Genomic DNA, 16,931 nt, shown 5'->3' with positions numbered 1-16,931 from the left:
AACACCTAGATCAGTATTGAGATTGACGAAATATTCTGTCCTGAAGGGACATTTGTAATCTCATCTATTTTCGGGTTGTGACATTGTCTAGTAGATCTAAACTCTTGACATCTATTCTATGATTCTGATTCTAATTAATACTATACTAGGACCCAGTCATACATTGACCATTATACCCAAGGCCTTTTGGCCAAGGACGGGGGAGGGAGTCAACGCAAGCTACAAGGTACTCATGTTTCTCTCATGGTGGGGGTCTTTTACTTACCCTGGCATAGACATCAGATACAAGAAACCTCAGTTTAAAGTCTCATTCTAAAGACTGCGGTCGTGACATTGTCCTGCGATGGATGTACATGGAAGTCTGGACTCAAACATTTTGGGATTGCGACAACATATGTGTCCCGCCTGGAGGTTCTACTGGCTGTGACATCGTCCTGTTCAGGAGAGAAACTAGGAGCTCAATTCTGATATCTTTTTTGTGGTTGTGACATTGTCTCATCCCAGAGGGACACCTTGGGTCTCAACCCTGATATCTTCTAATATTTTGAGCAGGTTATGACATGTTTATGTCCCAGAGGAGGCACAATACTTCGAGGACTCTAAATGCTCTTGGCATGCTTTCCTATCCTTTAGGAATGAGAGTCGTTGGTTGTTTGAGTTCCAATTTTCTGAGTCAATAGAATCGAATGCTTGCTTCAATCAACAAGACAAACAATCCCATTGAAACCGATAACTGATTTCTTTTTGTGTCTGCTAGCAATCTTCAATCATCGTGGGCGAAAAGTCGAGTCTCCAAACCAATCTTCCGTCTTCGCGTTATTCGTTGATCTTGGATGATACCACCATGTGCCGTTTTTTGTCCAGTCTCCGGTAACAACAAAACCGAATGCTCATCTCAAATGAACAAGTCAAACAGTTTCATTGAAACCAGTGGCTGGTGCAATTGTATGCACCCAGCCTATGCCACCTTTAGGCCTACTGCTAACCTCCTATTGTGCTTCAGCATCTCCGTCTCTCTCCTCAGCATCAAAGATCGAAAACTCGAAAAAAGCCCTTTAGGAACCAGTTCATCAAAGATCGAAAAATTCGAAAAAAGCCCTTTAGAAACCAGTCCGGGCAGTCTGAAAGTAAAACTGTAGAATGCGGATTAAGTAAATACAAACCTCCTAGTTTCCTTCCGGCTTTTTTTAAACTGCAGCTGTGTTCCTGTCTTCAATGATCCCCCTCTGTTGACCAAGTGGAAGGCTCAAGAAACCAGGTCAGGCAGTCTGAAAGTATAACTGGACACAAATTAGTAATAAAAACCTTGCAAAGTCTCCTTTTGCTTCTTGAAAATGAAAGCTATGCATGTCCCTTCCTTTCTTCAATGCATCCTTCTCGACTCTACAGACAAAGTTCCATTGAAAAAGCACAAAAATCAACAAATTCCGCAGGCCATCTCCTTCCTCTCAAAAAATAGCGAAAAAATACAGAAAAACGCAGCGATGTTCTAACTTTTAATGAGTCCTCCTTGGCTCTGTGGACCAAGTGGAAGGCTCAAGAAACCAATTCAGGCAGTCTGAAAATATATAAACTGGACACATATTAGTAATACAAACCTTACAAAGTCTCCATCCTGCTTCTTGAAAATGTAAGGAGTACATGTCCTTCCTTTCTTCAATGAATCCTTCTCGACACTGCGGACCAAGTTCCATCGAAAACGCGCATAAATCAACAAATTTCGCAGGCCATCTCCTTCCTTTCGAAAAATAGCAAGAATAATTGGCAAGTTCATCTCCCTCCCTCTCGAAAAATAGCGAAAAAATACAGAAAAACGCAGCGGTGTTCAATCTTTGAAAGAGTCCTCCTTGGCTCTGTGGACCAAGTGGAAGGCTCAAGAAACCAATTCAGGCAGTCTGAAAGTATATAAACTAGACACATTATTAGTAATACAAACCTTACAAAGTCTCCATCCCACTTCTTGAAAATGTAAGGAGTACATGTCCCTTCCTTTCTTCAATGAATCCTTCGACTCTGCGGACAAAGTTCCATCGAAAAATCGCAAAAATCAAAAAACTTCGCAGGCCATCTCCTTCCTCTCGAAAAATAGCGAAAAAATACAGAAAAACGCAGCGGTGTTCTATCTTTTAATGAGTCCTCCTTGGCTCTGTTGACCACGTGGAAGGCTCAAGAAACCAGTTCAGGCAGACTGAAAGTATAACTGGACAAAAATTAGTAATAAAAACCTTGCAAAGTATCCTTTTGCTTCTTGAAAATGAAAGCTATGCGTGTCCCTTCCTTTCTTCAATGAATCCTTCGACTCTGCGGACAAAGTTCCATCGAAAAATCGCAAAAATCAAAAAACTTCGCAGGCCATCTCCTTCCTCTCGAAAAATAGCGAAAAAATACAGAAAAACGCAGCGGTGTTCTATCTTTTAATGAGTCCTCCTTGGCTCTGTTGACCAAGTGGAAGGCTCAAGAAACCAGTTCAGGCAGTCTGAAAGTATATAACTGGACACATATTAGTAATACAAACCTTACAAAGTCTCCCTCCTGCTTCTTGAAAATGTAAGGAGTACGTGTCCCTTCCTTTCTTCAATGAATCCTTCTCGACTGTGCGGACAAAGTTCCATCGAAAAATCGCAAAAATCAACAAATTTCGCAGGCCATCTCCTTCCTCTCAAAAAATAGCGAAAATACAGAAAACGCAGCGGCGTTCTATCTTTTAATGAGTCCTCCTTGGCTCTGTGGACCAAGTGGAAGGCTCAAGAAACCAATTCAGGCAGTCTGAAAGTATATAAACTGGACACAAATTAGTAATACAAACCTTACAAAGTCTCCATCCTGCTCCTTGAAATGTAAGGAGTACGTGTCCCTTCCTTTCTTCAATGAATCCTTCTCGAATCTGCGGTCAAAGTTCCATCGAAAAATCGCCAAAATCAACAAATTTCGCAGGCCATCTCCTTCCTCTCGAAAAATAGCGAAAAAATAGCGAAAATCGCAACTGTGTTCTTTCTTTCAATGAGTCCACCTCGACTTAGTGCACCAAGTTGAAGGTGATAGTATAACCCGATACAAATTAGTGATACATACCGAACAAAGTGCAAGAGTCGCATTCCTGCCTGCCCGCACTGCTTCTTCTCGGAAACTTGGGTGAGACCAAGTTGAAGGCTTAAGCATCAAAACGAGGGAGACTGAAAGTATACTGATATCAGAGATGAGGCCATTGGTATTATTGTGACCGTGTCAATTTCATCAGGGTCTATAGTATTCTATAGACCCTGAAACTATTGACCAAGCTGAAATTCAAAGAAGCATGGTCCCTAAAAATGCCATGTCACTAATCAACTAGTACCTCCACAGTTTAGTTGATAGGAACGTTAGATCAGTTAGAGACCACACCTTTTGGATTAGTTATGCTTTCCCCCCACCCCCGGAGAAATCTTGCTAGAATCTTCCACCACAGCCACTGCCATAAACGGGTTCGATCCCTCATGATATGTTAGAAGCTGCATGAAAAATATCTAGAAGACTTCATAGGCCTAGGAGTGCTTGTTGTTAGTACCTGGAATTCAAATGAACAATGCAAATGAACAATAACAAAGAAAATAGGACAAGAAAGAAGAAAATATGAACAGACAAGAAAAGCAGGTTCGAGTCCTCATTGAATCCTAGATATTGTTTGGGAGACAGACAACAGCTAGCTCCAGAAGAAAACTCCAACCCTCACCCGTATACACGTTGACACTTTCACTCTTTCTGACCGTTGAAAAGAGATTGGTGTGGGTTTGACTCCCTAAATCTCTTGTTTAAGGGGGCGCCTAGGGGTGCTGTCTAAGGGCCTATGAACGTGTATACAGGATTCAATGGCCTAAATACTCATCTGTGGTCTTCAACTGAAATACTGAAGAAGAAGACATTCAAAGAACAAGGAAATTGCATGAATCCATGCAAGTTTTAGTGCTTGAATACCAAGTCTTAACAAGGACAAGGAAATGGCATGAATCCATGCATGCTTTTGTTAGTGCTTGAATACCAAGTCTTAACAAGAACAGACTTTTGTCCATCTTTAATAGGACAAAGTCAATAATTTGGTCTCCTTTGAAGTCTTAATCCACTAGCTCCTCCCTCAATCCTGGTAGAGCTGCAATATAAAATGTTAAAATTGAACATGTGACACTGAAGACAAAGTAAGTTGTACAGAATGTCCGATCAATGACTGTACTGTCATTGAATTATGAACGTCGAAGGTCACTGAATACTGAAGTCGCAAGTGTGTTTCTTGATGGAATTCTCTGATCCTTGGCAATCCGAGGGTCTAGTCCTACCAGTGTCATGTCTAGTAGCAGTCAATGGGTCTGAGTACTGATTGTTGTCTAGTCTGATAGACTAGCATCACTGGGATCATTCATTGGAGATCATCATGAGAGACCGTTTCAACATGCACAGAATTCCTGGTCTTTTAAAGGAACATGATAGTCAATGAGTCATTGCCTAGGAAGTTTAGCCATGATTTCTCCTGCTTCTGATGGGGTTGTGATGACATGAAAACTTCAGGCCTAAGACAAAGTTTGGAGAAATTCTGAAATAGACTTCGTACCTTACCAAAAAGGAGCATTATTATACTGGGGATTAATTCTGCCATATTTAAGGAAAGTTCTCTTTTCTCTGAAAAATTGTTCCCCTCAAATTGCATCTGTAAATGGTGCTGATGTTGGTAGGAACAGCTAAGTAATACTCACCTGATGCAACACCATCAATGAAAAAGCCATAGGTAAAAGTTTGACTCTCAAAAAGTAGATAGAAGACAAACCAAGAACTAATGATGGAGGAAATCATTTGCTTCTTGGAACCACATCAACCATCAAAGCAAAGAACAAGTAAAGGGAGGCACATGAGAATAACAGAGTGAATCCTGAGTAGAGCATTGAAAAGAGCAACAAATCCAAGCCACAGCAGATGAAATGCACACAGAGGTGCCAGATCAAAACATCAGAGTGGAGAAAGCAAATAGAGATCCAGCACCAAGCGAAAGCTTCACTTGATTTGGAAGTGAAAGACACAGAATGGAAGAAACCAAAAGATATTCCATACAAGTCCTATCTAAAACCTATCAACCCCATTTACAGATGCCAGCAGAAATGAGAACAATATTGTCAGAGAAGATGAGAACTTGACACAATTTGGGCAGATTCATTCTCACTTTGATTATAAATTATTTTCAAATGGAATTTTATTTTTACAAGAGTTGTATCATCCCGGTGGTCCATGATTCAGTGACATCTTGTCACTGACTAATTCTTGATGGTGTTGATTTGGTCCCTTTTTTCTATGGTAGAGGACTATTGAAACTTTCTTCTCTCTTCAAAGAGTCTTTGGACATGTTCTGATTCAACCTACCTGCATTGGGGGAGGGGGAGGGGCGGGTTGATAACCTTACCTTGTAATGTGGTTTCCTCCAAGATCCTTGTGTGTCCTCCTCTGTCCTCATCTTGGTGGAGCTGCAAAGTTAAATATGAAAATTGAACATGTGACACTGAAGACAAAGTGAGTTGTACAGAATGTCCGATCAACGACTGTACTGTCGTTGAATTATCAACGTCGAAGGTCACTGAATACTGAAGTCGCAAGTGTGTTTCTTGATGGAATTCTCTGTTTCTTGGCAATCTGAGGGTCTAGTTCTGGTCAAGTTCTGCCTGTGTCATCTCAGTCTGGGTTCCAATAGCAGTCAGTGGGTCAGTGAACTGATTGTTGTTGAGTATAGCAAGGGTCTGATTGACTGGCATTCCTGAGATCACAATCTAAAAACTGTCTAGTCATTGAATGATTTGTACTCCTCACTAGATTTCAAACTCTTCATTTTCCAACTTGTTACTGAGTTGCATTGGAGATGGATTACCAATGCACTTTGAGGAGAGACACAATTTAACTTGATGAGCAACCTGTTTTTGCAGTCAGTGTTGCATCCCCTCAAAAGTACACGAGAAGACATCACCTCTTACAATCTGGGGTCTCAAACGATTTTAGAGGAGACATAACGCTACAGTGTGATGAAGCTATGATTCTCCAGACCACTTGAAAATATGAGTTGATGGGTTGTTAATTACTTGCTCTCCTAGTGATGATGTTGATTACAATGATGATGTTGATTACAATGATGTTGATTACAGTCCTCCAGCACTGGCCTTCTTTCCACTGAGAGTCTTTGTACAAAGCTTCATTGATATAATGATAAAGGATACACATCTTGAGAGGAGAGAGTGCGGGGGAGGGGGCAATTACCTTACCTAATAATGGTTTCCACCAAGAAAATGCCTGGCATCCTCGGCATCAAGTTCCACAGTCCTCCTTGGTGTCCTCATCTGTCTCCTTTGCTTGGGGATGTGTTCAGAAACCATTCCTCCACCTCCAGTCCTGGTCATCTCCCCTAATTTCTCATCTGTACATGAGAAACGTCCACCTGAAAGAGAGAGCTAAGAAATAAGACATTTTTTATATCAAAACCATCCTAAAACTATTGTAAGTTAATCTTTGAAGGTGCTGTTTATGCAGCCTGTGCTGTCACTGATTCATCAATCACAACAGCATAGAGATCATCTTCTAAACTGCTGAAAAATTAGGTCTTCGGGCATTCTCCCAAATATTCATGAATCAGGCCCTTACTCTGATATTCTAAGATTTGACACTGAAAGCGAAACCAGGACAAGACAGAAATGCTCACCAACGAGATTGGTTAACTGTGTCTCGAATTCTACTTGTCTTGGTCACAGTAGATGAGCAAGTGGTCCCACTGGATTGAAAGTGGTCGAAGGGTAGGCTGGCCGCTGGTATCCCCATCGTCCCCCTTGGATGCTCGGTGTTGTACTTCATCTGGATCCATGGCCATGCAGCTTCTTTGAGAGTACCTGAATGCTAGTTGTGAGAGCAAGGACTGACCCGAATCAAGAGTGTTCTTTAGACCGAAATAGAGAAAATATCGGAGGTACAGGCTATTAAGAGAATTTCGAAATGATTTCGTCACTAATGATTCAGTTCAGCCTTGATAGTGCTTGAAAAGACCCAGTATGTGCAAGACATTGAAATCCCGTCCCCAGCGAAATGATGGAAAAGGGTGCTACTCCAATGGACCACCACCCCTCCCATAAATAGTGCAGACTGGGTCTTTGGGCAAATCTCAACAAAAGAGAGGATTGTATAATAAGTCTAGAAGACTTAAGAATTTGATACCTTGACACATTGAATAATTTGTATCTGCCTTGACACATTGAATAATTTGTATCTGAGAAAAGATGCTTATTCATGTATTATGATAGTTGTTGTTGTTGTTGAAATATGCCCAATAAAAAATCATACTTACTAAAATTCCTGTTTCATCAGTAGGGCTGGCTCTCAAACCAAAGAAAAATGAATGCTTCCATAATTGGGAAACTTTTTGTTTAAAGAGAATTCCTGTTCAAGGATTGGCATAGTCTTGATCGCAAAGCTCATCCCAGAAATCGTGAGCAATTTCGAAATAACAGTACATTTTATAACATAATCACTTGATACTGATTCAAAAAATATATTTTTAGAAGAAAAAGCAGATCCAAGGGTCCAAACCAAGCCTTTATATTTCATGTCCCCCAGTTTCCCACAAAAGGTGTAGAAATTCTCTATTGCTTCCAGTATTAACCAGCCCCACTGGAGCCAATATATTCACTGGAAGCGTGAATCTGAAAAAAAGAAAAAAAGAGTTATGCGTATCCGTAAACGTACACGTTGCAAATCTGAATCTCTCTATTGTTGCTTCGTGGCCCCCATTAATAATTCATCAGGACGAGGGTGGAGACCCCGTAGTCAAAATTTGCATACACATGTGCATGAATGCGTCTTCATCACGCAGTCGCTCAAGATGGCGCTTGCATGCATCATGCAGACGCTCAATTCAACGTGAAGTTTCAAGATTTCATCTCTGATCTACCGGCAAAATCAGGATAATTTTATCATCAGCATAGCAAAATAGCATGAAAAAAGCCCTGACAAACTAGAAATCGTGTTTGCGAATTGATTCGGCGACGAAATTAAACAAAATGTATCTCGGGGACGGCAATCACGCCCCTGGGAATTTTTCGTTTCGGACATTTTGGTGGCGATTTTATGCGAAAACCCTTCAAATAAAGTTTAATTTGGAAAGTCCTTTCAAAAGACTGTTCTGGACACAAACTTTAGGTAATATGTTGAGATAAAGCATTTGAATATTTGGACAGTTCTGTCAGCAAATTTCTAATTCCGCTGAAATGCTTCAATGCAGAAGTTGCATGCCCCGCACCACGCCGAACCCGAGATGCAAAACAAAGGTAAAAAGTAGTTTTTTCAAAGTGAAAACCGCTCAACTTTCATCATAACTTGAGCCTACAGGTAGCTCTTTTCTAAATACCAAAAACTATTACTTTAGACCGTGAAAAAAGTAAGAAATTTGAACAGAATTAGCACAATGAAAATAGTCAACTTACCTGCACATCCGACCCAGTCACAGACTTCAAGAGAAATGAATGATGACGTGACCGCGGACAATTTTCCAAAACGAGACTGCGTGACCGGTGCATTGAGTGACTAGATAGGAAATCTGACATCCAGGTGGACGGATTTGGCAACTGACACTGATTGACGTAATAGGTCTTTCAGCGGGAAGTATGTATTTTGGGTTGGAGCAAAAATTATATGTTTATTTTCGGCCACGTGCCGGCGCAGGGGCGGACCATGATGAAGCTGCGCCTTACATGACGATAGAGCTTGACGCAGGCAGATCGACCGGCGATAGATCGGCCAATTAAAGATCCGTGCCAGGGCCACTTGGATAATTGGCTACTGAGTTGCTCTGGCCACGCCACAGGCACGTGAAAAAAAGAGCTCAATAGCCCCCCCCCCCCACCCCCACCCCAGTCCCACCTCGACCTACAAACACTGACACCCCCATTGACAATTATTAATTAAAACACTTTTTTTCAATGTACAGCGTAGCGAATCGAAGCCTTTTTTAATGGGCTTACCCTTTGCAAGCCTCGTTTTCGTATGCCAACCGCTCGGGATAAAAATGATATAATCTTTTAGCCAACAAATTTCAAAAATCTCTTTTTGGATTATCTGAAAAATAAAGTCGGGGACTCAAGATAAGATGTTTGGACATAAGACAAATTCTACTTGTAGATCCTGATACATGTATTTTGTCCCATCCTCCTTGCGCGTGACCCGAACTCTTGATGGCGTTGTCCCGTCCCTGCTTGAATTGGCCGCCATGGCCTCGACTAGTCCATTTCATTATTATTACTCTTAGGGTCTCTAGTCACTTTGTGACATGGTTTAAAAAGATGATATATCAAAAGAGGTTGGTGGACACAGTTTTATTTTAAACGACATACATTTTTGTAATTTATTTCGATAAAGAGTGAAACGATTAAAAAATTTCGGTCTACACATTTCGTTGCCGCATGCTGTCTCAATGACCATCATTATGAAGATGGTTCATTGCACATTCTTCAACAAATTGGATAAGTGATGTTGTTTACGAGAATGGTTGAATGATTAGAAAATATTGTCATATTTGTATTGTTTCTCGAAAAGCAAATCGCAGACGCTGGCCAGGGCATAACTAATTCAATATGTAGGTAGGCCGCAACAGAGAGCAACACAAGAAGAACCAAGATGGCGATGATCCGGTTGAAGATATATTTATTCCCTTGTGTTTGTGTTTCCTCGTCGATATCACTGCCAACAGAATACGTACTTCCCCATGAGTAGATGCTGGGGCTTCTTGATTTTTTGTGCTCGAGAAGGTCTGAAACGAAATAAAAGGTTGTGGTCTGGAGTTTTTTAAATTCACTTTATAATTTATTGCAATACACAGACTACCGATGAGATCTACTGTCGACGTTGACTGGTTAAACAGCCATTTTCATGATTTGCAATATCCTGGCTCCCCTGTTACACGGTACCACAGTATATCATTGCCAGTGGAGATTGTAAAAGTTACCCAAAGTTAAAACCACTGACGATGCCGACGACGATGTAGGGCATCACACTTCTACAAAGCTTACCAGTTGTTTCGTCTGCCAGCAGGTCATTTTCGAAACCCGAAACGGAATTGGATCTGTATTGGCTTTCTCGACGCTTTCTCTTAATGCCCGCTCTTCGCATTGCCTTCAAATAGGAAACACCGCATAGTTATTGAATAAGAAATAGCAGTACAAAGACAGCTAAAATATTTTTTGCTGAATTATGAAATCTGTTTTCGTATGAAGTAAATTAGAAATAACGAGAAAACAAATGATCTAAAGGAGTTCACAAGAGTACAGCTTTGGCCCGTGAAAAAGCGCGCCCGTTGGAAATAATAAGGATACATGTATGGCGAAGGAGGATGCTACACAAGATTATCGACGCCCATGGTAAGTTTCGTCTCGGAAAGAGATATTCTGAATGCGCTATCGTAAACTTACGAACCCATACTAGTTATTTCCTTTAGAATACCAGTAAACATGTGGTTTAAATCTGTTTATTTCTCCAACAAAGATTATGAAATATATCCGCATATCCTGCACTACTGAAAACTTACCAATCTCGCCTCCCGCGGCCAGTTGTTACAAACAATGGCGGCCAAAAATAGAATGGTGGCTGCTGCAGTCACACCGATACACATGCCCCACCAAAACCCTGAAAAGCCATGGATGATGGAAACAGAAAGGTAAATTAGATCCGACAGAAGTCTTGTCGACTACAATAATGCAACACTGATGTCTTCTTTTATCTTCCCAAAGAGTCTTAAAAGTGGATTGCTTGTCTGAGACGCAGACTGGCGCTGATCTGAACCCGATTGGTTTTCATTGCCGTTTATAAGTTAGAACATAAAAGAGGAGTCTTTCAACTTCCATAAGTTGACCAATTGCAATGTCTTTATTGCGATAATAAGTGCTACTTCAGCTAATTCGAAATCTTACCTGCAGTTCTAAGGTCTGTCAAGAACATCAGCACCATAGCAATGGGGATGCCGACCCCGTAGAAGCCCCCGAAGATTCCCAGGGCGCCGATCACCTGTTTACCGCAACCCCTTAGAGCGCCGCCACTAACAGCCTGAAGAAAACCATATAAATGTATATAGGACATCCTTCCACAGCAGGCTCTTGCATCGTTCATCCTAAAAAACATCCAATCTAATCCCTGCTAGAAGTGGCCCTGTTTTTGTGAGATATCTTGTCCATAGCATCACATGTGCACCACCATGTGCCTTCACAATAAAAGAATACTGTGGACAGATCGACTGTCATTCACTCCTTGAGCACCGCAGGTAGAGGCGCTCAGCTTATACAAACTTATAGAACTCTCGAGCTACATATAGGATATCTGTGTACTATGTTCATCGCTTGATATACGTACCGATATGGCGTCACAGAATTCAAAAACTGCGAGAATTGGCATCAACTGCGATGCAATGGCTACGACTGCACTGAAAAATTAAATCAAATGTTGGCGAGTGCTACTACGAAGTAGTAAATGTATTTCATTGATTCTCTGATGCCTCTTCTACTACTCGTGATGGACTTGGTGATACCACAGACCTTCCTAGTTATAGTACTTCGTCGTTCGTAATGGTTGCGAAACCTGCCTATCACTGATGTCAATGACTTACGGATCTTCAGAGAAAGCCAAGGGAAGAACCGTGCTCGTGCTGGTGAATAATATGACGGTGATAACAGCCACCATACATGCGACAGCCATCGCCACGAGGGCAGACCGCTTGGCTGCTGTTGGGTTATTGGCGCCAAGGTGTTGGCCAACACGAATGCTGCAGGTATAGCCAGCTCCACAAGGAATCTGCAATGAAAGAATATACAATGTATTAAAAAAATATGCTGAACCGTAACAAATATCGAAACAGAAACGTAAAGAAGGTTTTCTCACAGATTGTCTAAGTCAATTTTGTTGCAACAAATGCCAATATGGGGCTTCGTTGTCATCTGAAATTAAACCATTTGACCATTACCTGATATGCCATGGTGCCTAACTGCAGAATAACGGCTTGTGCTGCTAAGTCTTCTTGGCTCAATAAGCCCGCCGTGAAGGTACCAATCTCAAAACACATGAAATCCAGCATAAGCATGAACATCCCCGGTAGAGCATACCTGATGAAGATGCCCCATTGCTTGAACGCATCAAGCGTCCAACCTTGAAGGGAGAGTGAAAATGAGGATAAGGTGGCGACGAAGAAGCATGTCGATAACTCTGGTCCATTGGATCAGTAGACCACGTGCAGCAACCATTCGACGCCTGATCTACATACATTGTAGGGGAAACTCTCACACACTGTAACACTCACAAGTACTGCCCTCACACCCTCACACCCTCACACGGTGTCAGGTGGGACAAGGAGGATACGAAGAGTAATGAGACGTGAACATGAATGGAAAGGGAAACCCGGGGTCTTTTGACTGGAGTTTGGTTGTCAGACAGGAAGACACGCAATGTATGTCTTCTGAGCAATAAGAAGGAAACTTAGATGGAAAAGGAGGCAGCTACCCAAAATGAGTGACTGACAAAGGCAGACCAGGACATTTCACCAAGATTTATGTGAAATAGACAAGGTAATTACAATACATCTTCTGATGATTAAGAAGAGAATATAAAGAGGTAGAGGGAAGCTATACTCTGTTGTTTTGGGGAAAGAGAAAACTTACCACCCCAGGTTTCCTCATACTTTTTGGATACGAGAATATAAAGGATAGTGCCTATAGTGAAGGTGCTGTGGCCCAGGACCTGGGCAATGGCAGAACCACTGAAGGGAAAAGTGTAATTGATTACTCTTTGTGCATGAATTGGAGCGAAGGTACAGATGCATTTGAAGTGTCTTTACTGCGTGATCAAATGCAGAGCGGATTTAAAAAGAAACTCACAAAAAGGGACTTACTCTGTTCCCATCTCCACTACGAATAGGAGGATATAATGCATCAAGGCATTCATAAGATTCCCACATATGCCTACTATAATCAGTGGTAGCACTATATTCTGGAATAGAAAGATGTTTGATAGTACATGAACATGTAGCTTCTATCAATTATTTAACGAATATCTATCAAAATTGTTCCTCAATCCTGAGAAAATTTTCATTTCGGGCATGTTTTTCAGAATGCCGAACACGTTTTTCTTTCAAATAGAAAGACTCTGGATGTATGGAGTATTACGGGCGCTGAACGTATTCCGTTTCGCTAGCCATTACTCACTTGGTTTTGAAGATACTTCGCCAACGTTTGGTAGATAAAATTAGCCTGAAAAAAGCAATATCAAATTTAAAAAACTGAATTTTTAGTTTCTTTTTGAAGTGAAGTGGAAAAATATGTACATTTAATTGTAGAAGTACGGATTAGAAAAAAAACCCTTACCAGTAAACCTGGTACAAATATGACCATGTACCTCCCAGCTATCGCGGCCTGCTCTCTGTTTTGACCCAGCAGCACTAACAGTGTTTCAGTGTTCAGATGGATACACCAGCAGGGAATGCATGCCAGCGACATGATTAACAAACCTATAAGGAAATAATGGAAGGAAACGAATTAAAAAAAACCCTGCGTAGTTCCAACTCTTTATTTGCGCTAGCTGATCTAAATTAGCTCCTTCCTTGATATTTAATAATTTTCTTGACAGAACTAGAGCAGATGAAGGTCATGTCTAAGTTAACGAGAACTAGTTGCTAGCCCTGGGACTTACTTCGCTGCAACCAAACTCCATATTGCTTCAGATTTGCTCCGCCATAGGTCTGTGAGAAGAGGGTATCACACGCCGTGGTCAAACCATTCCCAACGCCTATGCCCATCACATTTATTATCTGCAGGGACGAAGTCACAGTTATATTTGACACACCAGGAAACCAGGTCTTTTTGGGAAAGGTCATGCAGATATACAACCAATTTGCATTATGCTGTGCAAAGACACCTCAGGGCGGGGGCGTTACATGAACTTGAAGTGACCAATTCTCGTTGTATATGATGCGAGGCTATACATGTATCTTTGGATGAATGAGACGAGCTTAAAATTGGTTGAAAATGGGCACCCAAAAAGAAATAAGAGAAGACATACACCGCTCACTATTTTGTATGTTTAACAGTAAGGTATTTTTCCATGTTGCTACATGCATGTAACTTACTGTGTTTGCTAAGGCAACGGCTCCTAAATCTGTGGTGTTAAGATGTCCACAGAAGAGCAGTGTTATTGGCATCAAGAGGTACTGGAAAACCGCTATCAGAATCTGGAAGTAAAGAATACTATAGTTTTCTCAAACACACGATCCGTACACTTCCCCGTGTTTCTACGAGAGCACCTTAGCAAGGTGATGGGTCACAGTAACCTCACCAACGGGCCGCACTATCGATCGTATTATCATATCCAAGAAAAATACGAGGAAACAAGGATGATAAGTTTTCTCTTTCAACGCATTAAGACGGGGCATGCAGCTGCCTCTTTTTCCGTACATGTTTCCCTCTTACTACTCATTAAATCTCCAAGCCTCGCCAATGGTAACGGTCGCCATGATATTGACTGGCTATACATGTTCCCACGTATTACTCATCAATCTCCAAACCTCGCCATTGGTGGTTGCCAAGTTATTGACTGGCTGACTCCTTTACGATACATGCTTCCCACTTTTTACTCGCCGATCTCCAAGGCTCGCCATTGGTTACGGTTGCAGAGTTATTGATTGGCCGAGTTTAACGTGCTTATCAACACTCTAAACTTTTTATCACTATCAACACTTTTACTCTAGATTCGCGCCAACCTCATTTTGGTGAACCGATTTATCACACCATGGAATTCTGCCAATGATAGAACTACAAGTAGATCGTCAAATATCTAATACTAAAATAGGGTCTGTATAGCCTTGCCACATGCTGAGTTGACTAATTCATTGATGTTAACGCAGACCCCAATAATGGATTCATCATTTGGTGCGTGTCCGGAGCATGTTTATATGCAGTATTGTGTCTTACCATAGGCCACGCCATGCGAAACGTTTCTCTGAATTCTTCCCCAAACCATTTTGGCAGATATTTGCAAAGGCACGATGCTGAAACAGAAAAGAATCAGGAAGTTGACTTTCTATATTTTGCAGCATGGATGACTTTGTGATGTCGAGCCTCATTATGCAGCAAACTATCTATAGGGTCCGAGATGGAAAATGTCGCATAGTACACATGTATTTTGGACGGCTATTTTCTAATTAGAAAAAAAAGTGTTACAGGCTGAGCCTATCGATAATAACCACTGTACTTATTCTAATCCTGTCTACTTTAGCCTTTTTATCGGGCTGCACTTTGTGCTTCTACTAACAATGTGTGTTTAGTAACTTACGTTTATCCTCCTCTTCGGTGCCCTCTATTCTAAGATGGCCACCACTTTCCCCATGCTCCTGTAAAACAATTTTGTTTCGTTTGGAAATAAAATTAAAAACCAAGGCTGTGAAGAGACATGTGCTTCAGTACCTAATGGATTAATCGCCCCGTCACTCCGATCTCAGTTACAGTGTTTGCATCTGAGGGAGATAGCCCGTCTATACGTTTAAAGGGAGTGTAAGACACATGAGGTTCAGGATGGCCTTTAGGTGGCTAAAAGCTTTTGGAAATGGCCTTCTCAGTGCATTCCGCGGCACTGAGATAAGGCTGAAGAAAACTTAGGAATTCAAGTTGCGTTTGGTCGAAATAACCTCCAATGATCTAGAAGTGAAACTCGGGTTAAAAGTTTAGCGAAAAAAGAGTCGTTGAAAAAACGTGAATGATAACAAATGAAATTCAATCATATTTGTCTAGCTAATGAGTGATTCACGCACGTATCGATCAGGTCATACCACATGCCATACCGGATTGGCACTGATGTCAATCAAACTGTGGATTAGTCGTATCAAGAATTAAGAAAAGACTAAGAATCGTTTGTCTTTTATTTAAATCACCGCGCTAGGACGTGATAGTGGATAGTTGTATGTGTTGGAGGGGTTTTAAAACCTCACTATAGAATAACGTTTTCGTATTAACCTACTAAGCACGACTAAATTCGTTAAACTATATATTTGAGGCATGTATTCTAGACCCGGTATCTCATAGACAAAAGTCCTATATCCATTCTCCAAGCGTCGTCACTGGTAACCATCGTGACCAAGTCTCACAGGGATGAGATTGTCCCATATCATATCGAGTTACCATGGTTACTAACCTGTTGCTCAAAGCTCACATCCTCCATGGCCGCCTCACTGTCACTCGGGTGACGATTTGGTGGTCGCACCATCGCCATCTTGTGGGGTGGCTCAGTGAATCTTTTATAGTTGGCAAACTTCGTCGTCCAGGTACATGTAACCTCGTCCCTTCAGCTAGCGAATGGAAGGAACTGGTGAAAGAGTCAATAAACTCCCGACCCTCACACGTTTGATTATTAAGATCCCTAAACCTGTTTTGATGTGAAAATACAATAACACAGTGCCGGCTGTACCTTCGGAGAAGACAGTCTGAGACGAACCGGGCACAAGGGACACTGTGAGTTGCTCAGTGAAACTTAACAGTTGGCGAATGATACTTTCCAATGTGGCAAAGAAAAGTGGTAGGCCTTGATGAATCAGATGTCTATAATCCAAACTAAGATTTCTAGCAGTTTGTGGATGAGACGCATTCTATCGTGCGTAGTTCAGAGATGATTCGATTGTAAATGAGTTAGATGTATACGTAGGTTGGATGATTAGTTAAATTGTCAATCGAAAAATGGTCACTAGATCACTCATTATCTTTTTGTGTCAAATTATAGAAGATAATCAAAACGTTTAGGTTTCTCCATATCGGCCTACAGTGCTCCAACGCGCTATCGTCCAGGCTGTAAACTCGGCGAGGAGCTGTCCAAACATCTAAAGGTAGAAACCTGTGTTTGAGCCCTCTAGCGGTGAACGGTCACAC

The 16,931-nt window shown here is 41.4% G+C and overlaps 1 protein-coding gene across 1 annotated transcript; it reads right to left on the bottom strand.

Annotated features, from left to right (window-relative positions):
* Nucleotides 1–9,344: 9,344 nt before the first annotated feature.
* LOC135492369 (multidrug and toxin extrusion protein 1-like) lies at nt 9,345–16,668 on the bottom strand. The gene is made up of 16 exons (XM_064778806.1): nt 16,204–16,668; nt 15,349–15,406; nt 14,988–15,064; nt 14,147–14,248; nt 13,711–13,828; nt 13,386–13,528; nt 13,227–13,271; nt 12,914–13,011; nt 12,684–12,781; nt 11,993–12,174; nt 11,639–11,823; nt 11,386–11,455; nt 10,950–11,082; nt 10,568–10,665; nt 10,053–10,155; nt 9,345–9,793 (listed from the first exon to the last, which is right to left on the bottom strand). Exons 1-16 carry the CDS (start codon nt 16,279–16,281, stop codon nt 9,495–9,497), a joined length of 1,887 nt encoding a protein of 628 aa, XP_064634876.1. The 5' UTR covers nt 16,282–16,668; the 3' UTR covers nt 9,345–9,494.
* Nucleotides 16,669–16,931: the final 263 nt, after the last annotated feature.

Source organism: Lineus longissimus, chromosome 8 (genome assembly GCF_910592395.1).
Source record: "Lineus longissimus chromosome 8, tnLinLong1.2, whole genome shotgun sequence".
Classification (NCBI taxonomy): Eukaryota; Metazoa; Nemertea; class Pilidiophora; order Heteronemertea; family Lineidae; genus Lineus; species Lineus longissimus.
This window is presented reverse-complemented; position numbering and strand designations above follow the sequence as displayed.

What these genes read in the sequence shown, in the direction of transcription:
- LOC135492369 (XM_064778806.1), bottom strand. Translation starts at nt 16,281, where the DNA reads ATGGCGATGGTGCGACCACCAAATCGTCACCCGAGTGACAGTGAGGCG. An exon ending in TGGAGTTTGGTTGCAGCGAA is followed by an intron (nt 13,529 to 13,710) that starts GTAAGTCCCAGG and finishes ATTTCCTTATAG; the next exon opens with GTTTGTTAATCATGTCGCTG. An exon ending in AATTCTGTGACGCCATATCG is followed by an intron (nt 11,083 to 11,385) that starts GTACGTATATCA and finishes GGTTTTCTTCAG; the next exon opens with GCTGTTAGTGGCGGCGCTCT.